This window comes from Lepidochelys olivacea, assembly GCF_965140295.1.
Source record: "Lepidochelys olivacea isolate rLepOli2 genome assembly, chromosome: 8".
NCBI lineage: Eukaryota > Metazoa > Chordata > Testudines > Cheloniidae > Lepidochelys > Lepidochelys olivacea.
This window is the reverse complement of record NC_140418.1, coordinates 55,106,605-55,113,449: the sequence shown is the minus strand read 5'-3', so window position 1 is coordinate 55,113,449 and position 6,845 is coordinate 55,106,605. Positions and strand designations below refer to the sequence as shown.

General features: G+C 45.7%; 1 protein-coding gene across 7 annotated transcripts in view; it reads right to left on the bottom strand.

The window, feature by feature from the left end:
• Positions 1-2,181: 2,181 nt before the first annotated feature.
• SMG7 (SMG7 nonsense mediated mRNA decay factor) overlaps positions 2,182-6,845 on the bottom strand; it is a 102,559-nt gene continuing 97,895 nt past the window's right edge. For all 7 annotated transcript variants that reach the window (XM_084637057.1, XM_084637055.1, XM_084637058.1 and 4 more), the window contains 3 exons: positions 5,531-5,701; positions 5,274-5,422; positions 2,182-4,314 (listed from right to left, as the gene is read on the bottom strand). In XM_084637057.1, the coding sequence (XP_084493183.1) occupies positions 4,201-4,314; positions 5,274-5,422; positions 5,531-5,701 (434 nt within the window). In that variant the 3' untranslated portion in view covers positions 2,182-4,200. The remainder of the gene's footprint in view (positions 4,315-5,273; positions 5,423-5,530; positions 5,702-6,845) is intronic.

The window sequence follows — 6,845 nt, the reverse complement described above, 5'->3', positions numbered from 1 at the left end:
ACTGTCAAATCTCTGCACTGACATTTACACTATTAGGTGTTCTACACTTTTTATGAGACGATTTCCCCATTCTAAGTCCCCACACTCCTAGCAGTATAAATATTGGTATTTGTATTCAAGTGAATTTATCGTTCTTGAAAGATGTCTGAAAACAGAAACATGAAAGCTACCACATCAGTACAGTGCTGGCTCGCCTACACTGCCCCACTAATGTGCCTCAAACCTGACTTAAAGGTACTAGCCTCAGACAAGGCAATTCAGTTTCCAAAGCTCATTTAAGAATTGGCCCCACATTGCTACTATGACAAGAACAGTACTATCAAGGATGATGTAGACACCTGTGCCACTAAGACTTGAACTGAGACCAAACATCCATCAGGTAGTAAGGACATGGTCAACGCCATCCTGATGTGTATATGGACAAATGGCCTGTGGGCAAAAGGCTCAACATCTCAGTATCAATCCCCTGCCATCCTAAACTTTATTGATTCACATACCGCCTTCAAAAGAAACTGTTAAAAGTACCACATGCAAATTTCTCCTTTTGTGCACATTTATTTTAGACATTAGGCTCAACTGACGTATTTACAAACTCAGTAAAATAAGTGGTGAATTAGACCAATGGAGATCTTCCTGGGGAAGTCAGAGAAAGGAGTTTGGCTGGGGGAGTCAGAGTGTTAGGTTAGAGGACAGGAGGTTTAGAACTGCTCAGGAATTTTTTTTTTTTTTTTTTTTAAACAAAACATTTCCCTCCCAGCACCATGGGAAAATGCCGCTTTGTTAAAACCAAAACTTTCTACAGGAATGTACCACAGTTTTAACAAAACTCATCAGGGAAGGTCTCGGGTCCAGGATAGAATTTCTGCTCAAAACCAGAGACACCCCCCTGCCCTCACACACATCAGAACAGCCTGGTGGTTTGGGCATTCACCTGGATATGGGTGATCCAGTGAATATCTAATTATTTATACAACAGCTCCAACAGGAGCCACACCCAACCCAGCATTCAAACCAGGGACCTGAACCTGGGTCTCACCAATCCCAGGTGAGTGCCCTGACCACCATGTTATTGGCAGTTTTGGGATAGAAGCTCTTGCTCGGGTTTACACACACTTCAAAAGAACTCAGTTCCATCAGGATGCAGAATGGGGAAGTTTCAAAATGGTAAAAAGGTTCACATGGGGGGAAAACCATTTCCTTCCCAGCTCTAATGGTGTTAGACTGAGGATACAGGTTCTGGCTGGAGTATAGAGGGGCTCTGGTGGTGAGAACGTGAGAGAGCAGGGAGGCACAGAGGGGTGGGGGAGTCTTAGCTGGACATCCAGGGCTTTAACTGGACACCAAGAAGCTTCAGCCAGTTTACCCTTACTCCAAGGCTTCCGGTTCCCAGTTCTGCTTTGGTTCTCTCTGAGCCAGGGAGCTGCCAGTTCCACTGCAACACTGGCCTCACAGGAGTTTTATACACAAAAGTCTCCTCCTACCCTGGGCCCATGACTCACATCATCATCTTCTTCATTAACACTTTCTAGGGCGTAAGGGATTTTCCAGCCCACCAGTCTCCCTTTCTGGTCCCCATCCTAGGGAGCCTCTCTCCTGACTTGATGCTCTCCTGTAATTCTCTTCTCCTCCTGGGAGTCACTTAACAGCTGGGTTTTATGTTAAGGTGGCAGCTACTTGATTAACACCTGACCCCATTCCCCCAGCTAGTCTGTGGTTCCCTTGGATTCCTGTTTCCTTAAAGGAGCAAAGTCCTTGGACAGGGGTCAGGTGGGATCCCTTAGAAAGGAACAGCCCACCCTGTTACAGCCTCATGTATCACCAGTGATGCACATACCACAGTTTGGAAACCCCAGCCCCAAATCTTTCCATCAGCCCACAGGATTAAAGTTTAACTCATTCTCTGGGCTCTGGCGGTTTGACATAATCAGCCTTCCAACTGAAGGCTTTGCCAGGAACTCCCATGCATCATTTTCAGTTCAATGTTCAGAGCCCCTGTGCTATGTTTGCCTTTTGGGTCTCCCATGCCGGGTCCAATCAGAATCTCTCTGGCTCACTTAATCTTTCAATCCCACGTGGATATTATATTCCTTAGTATGAACCTTGCTCCCTTTTCTACAAAAAAAGAGAATCTAAATAACTTCCGTTCAGTTAGACAGGAAATAAATGCTACTCAGGCCTGGATGGAGAGAACATGGTTTAATTAAAGGCAAAGCTGATTTCAGCAGCTGCAGGTCTTGCACAGACAGACGAAAAACACAAAAAAGCTTACGACACAAACCAGTTTCTGTTGGGAATCCCCGAGCCCTATGCAACTCCAACACCGGAGGGTGGGATGGGGAATCCCGGCCCAAGACTCAGAAAACATTCCAAACACCAGATTCTCATGCAGAAATGGGATTCTGTGGCTGGGACTCTGGCACTGGTGGGCGTGAGATGGGGAACCTGGTTAGCTTGTCTAGGGTGCAAGAGTCAGTGACAGTTCAAGCACTGGAATGTTGCAGCTGCCTGGGTGCACAGCTCAAAATACACAAACTGGGGGCCTGGAGAGAAGCACAGAAGGTTTCGGTTTGTATTCACCACCTCTAGGATGGGAGCTTCACTCTTTAGACCTTTCAAAGGAAATATATCTTCAAACTGCAACAGAGAACAGTAATGTTGCTAGTGCAGGGGGCATGGGGGAGCCAGTCATACCCTAATGAAGGGCATTAAGCTCTAATCTTCCCTTTTTGTAGTAATTGGGGCTGCCCAGACTCCAGTGTCACTGAGGCTCCTGCATGTGCTTTGCTCTGCAGCTGTTTCTCAGCTCAACGATTCTGAATCATCACACACAAAATGCCCCTCTGGCTAGCATTGCAAATGGACATTTAGCTTGTTTCCATAACTTCCCTGGGAAACTAACAGAAATGCTGTCCTTTTTTCTATATGAGATTTCCAGTCTTCCTTTTCCCCTAATAAATAGCAAATAAAATGCTGTATTTCCCTTTCTGCGCCTTTTCAGAAGTGAACGGCGCTATGTTTTCTTCTGGGTGTGGATTACACGTGCCTGTGATGCCTGGAATTTCACTCTGGAACTGGAGGTTTGGGGCTCAGCTGCATGTGAGTCTGGAGTTGACGTATACCTATGGGGCTGTGTACATACCACACTTCCCAGCTGACTGTCTTCTTTACCCCATCGTGCTGGACCCATTCGTTGTTTGTGAGATGTTGACATCGGGAAAAAAAACTACGAGCATCCAGCAACGAGGGGAAGGTGGGGGTAGAAAGAAAAACAAAAAACAAAACAAAAACACTGAAAGCTTCTACCTACCTACCTACTAAAAGGAGTCAGGCTGTGAATGCACAGACTAGTCTGCCCTTTATGAGGCTGGTCACTATGCCACAGTAAAATGTACAGGAATCAGAAACATTAATTTAAAACCCCGTAGCAGTTACTTGCTTGCACTGCAATGCCCACTGCGTCCCCAAATGTAGCTTGAACACCTACAGAAAGGGCATTTTACGCTGGAGTCTCTAACCCACACAAGGGCTGGCCAGAGCCTTTGAGTGAAAGATGAAGTGGTGTCAAGTGCCAGACTCTCCTTCATGAAACTCCTTCACTAGCCCAGGAGATAGATCCTCACCCTGTCACCACCCACCTCTGACCGGAGCAGCGACTGGGGCTTTCATTGCTACACACTGACTACAAAGCACATTGTGTATGGAAGAATTCAGTGTGATCTTACTACTGAGACAGTAATAATAATAATAAAGATGTTTAGGAATAATTTCAACTACATTCTCAGTCAGCAAAGCAATCATTAATGGATTCCTATTTTATCTCCCCAAAGAGAGGAAAAGGATTGAGAAGTTCTCATTGGCTTCTCCCATCTGCCCTTCATTCTCAGCTTTTACTTCCCATGTGGCTGGGGACATGCACGATGGAGAAGGTGAGAGGCGGTGATATCAGGTTACTGAGTGAGACAAACAGCAGTTCCTCTCTCCCTCCAGAGGGCCCGGGGGGATGGGAGAGTTCCTGATGTTTTTTGTTGCACTGCAGACATTTCGTGCACACTCAGTGGGTTGGTGGAGCACTTACGCCCTCCTGACAGCAAGGAACAGAAGAGAGGGCTGCCACCTGCACAGGACTGTGTGGGCGAGTCCTGCAGACCCAACATGCCATGGTTTATGGAGCCTTTCTTTGCAAGGATTGCCACCTCATTCTCAGTGTGGTGGATTCATGGGGCCTTGTCCACGTTGCTGCTTCTGCTTCTGCTGCATTAACAGTTGCTCCAGGGCTGACGGTCCAGGATGCATCATGGAACTGGACCAGATGGACTAAGGAAATAAAACCAGCAAGGGTCAGCATTTAGTACCTGGTTGAGGGGGCCCCTTCTCATATACATTTCCCAGACTGGCAAGTCTCCCATTTTCTCCTGCCTCCCCCCAGTATTTATACCATGCTCTTCACTGGAATGGATGCTTTTGTAAGTGGTTGGATCACAAATTAGTTACTAAAAGGACCCTTCCTCTTAACTCTCCTCCCTTCTTCCTGTATGCCCATAAAACAAGACAACGTGAACAGAGATTCCCATTACCTTAAAACTCATCCCAGACTAATGAATTCTTCTGCATTTCCACTGCTTGTTTTTAAATAGACACAGATATGGTAAATCAGACCTAACGTTTGGGTTTCTTCTAGTTCAGCCAGTCTATTCCTGGTCCATATGACATTTCAAAGTGAGGAGAGAGATTTCTACAGTGTGAGAGAACTGACACCTACAGTGACGTCTTCCAGCACTGGACATGCCTAACACGTTGTCTGCATTAGTGGGTTTTGCAGCAGGAAACCTTCAGCTCATAGTACTAAGGCCTGGTCTACACTAAAAGGTTAGGTCAACCCAGCTACACTGCCCAAGGGTGTGAAAAAGCCACACCCTCTGAACAACACAGTTAAGTTGATCTAACCCCCAGGTTAGACAGTGCTAGGTCTATGGAAGAATTCTTCCATCAGCCTAGCTGCCGTCTCTCGGGGAGACGGATTACCTGTGCCGACAGGAGAACCTCTCCCGTCGACATAGGGAGTGTCTATACCGAAGCGCTACGGTAGCGTAGCTGCAGTACCATTTCAAGTGCAGACAAGCACTACATTAACAGTCTGGTGCTTGGAACGCTTGACACGTATTCTGCATTGAGTCTCATCACCCAGATCTCCACACGCCATAAATACATTTAGGAAATAGGGGAATTACACAACAGCACTAAAACCTATTTTCTTCTCTTCAAGTTCAATATACCTTCAAGCTCTCCATGAGCACAGCAGAAGAATCCTCCATAGCGGGGCCATGGGTTGCCCAGGTGCCGCTGGGAGTGCTGGTCTGGTGCCAGCTGCTCTCCGAGGAGGAGGATGTTGCTGGGAGATAGTCCAGCCCAAATCCTCCCATTGCTAAAGCAAACAGAGGCTGGTTAAAAGTGCATGTAACAAAAAGGCACTGCAAAGCATCAGATTCTAACTTGGGGAGTATTTGCCCCAGGACTGGAACCTAGCACCCACCTGGTTTATCTGTTTTCCAACGGTCTGCAATCCTCCTGTCCCTGTTGTCTGGCGTCCCAATAGGTCCAAAGTTGGAGAATGGAACAGAATTGTGGTTATGAGTTGGAGGGGAGCTTGGCAAACTGCTTGGGTTGGAGGAGTGAGGAGACTGGCTGGCTGGTGTTGAATGATCTGTTGAACAATATAAATCAAGATAGAGTAAAAGAAATGTCAAAAAATTGGTAAGGGTTTTCTGCACATCTGAGAATGTTAAACTCTGCTACAATATCTGCAGTCACAAGGCTTTTCTCTGAGGCAGGGTCAGTTTATTCCTTATTATATTAACTTCAGGATTTGGAAATCTGCCAACTGTAATGTGACTATGCCACATCACAGTAGTAGAATAATTTATTTGATAGCCAACGGAAAAAAAACACGTGTGCTTACTTGAGACCACTGGAACTCTCCTAGCAAGATCTTTGTGCAGGGCTTTCTAGCCAATGGAATGGAGTTCGCCAAACTTATTTCAAATATGTTGTGGGTGCAGTTTTCAGTGTTGAGCCCCTGTTCCCAATCTGAAATTTGTTTATTTTGTAGTTTGACCAAAGCCATTGTTTTATACAAAAATGATTTTCTTTCTCCACTGTCTCGATCATTTTGCAAAGAGTCTGGCATTAAGTGATGAATCATCAAATTCAGAAAGTCTGACTTATACAGAAATCTGCGATAGCCTGAAAGGAATTCAGGCTTGTACTGAATACCAAGCAAGAGGTGTTGAGGAAGTGTGGAATATTAGCAGATCTAGCTGGTAGAGGAGAGAATGTTACCTAAGGATAGATGAGAGCCCTATAACATAGGGTAGCAGGAGGCCACTTAAATGAAGAGGCGAGGTGATAGAAAGCAGAATGGAGGGTCTTGCCATAAGTCTTACTGGAATAGAGACCACTCTGCAATTGCATCTTTTTAGACTGAGAAACTTCTACCCCCACATCTCATCTAGCACCCCCCACCTCTGTTCTGCTGCACAAACTAACCTCTTCTGCAGCTGCTGCCATTTGGAAGAGCGTTCCCATCTCTTGGCTTCAGCTTGCCATTTTCTGAAATCAATTTTTCCCTCCCTTGCCTATGCCTCTTGATTTACCTCTCCTTTCTACTCTAACTGTATTACTATATTATGGTCTCTAAAAGGTGAGCTGTAAAGGAAAAATGTGTGCGTGCATTTTTCTGCCTCTTTGTGATGTATTAAAGCAGCACTCCACCCTATATCCTTTACTTTTGGAATATCAGGACCATGAAATCTAGTCTTCCCTGATTTGTCTGAAGGACTTCTTGGAGG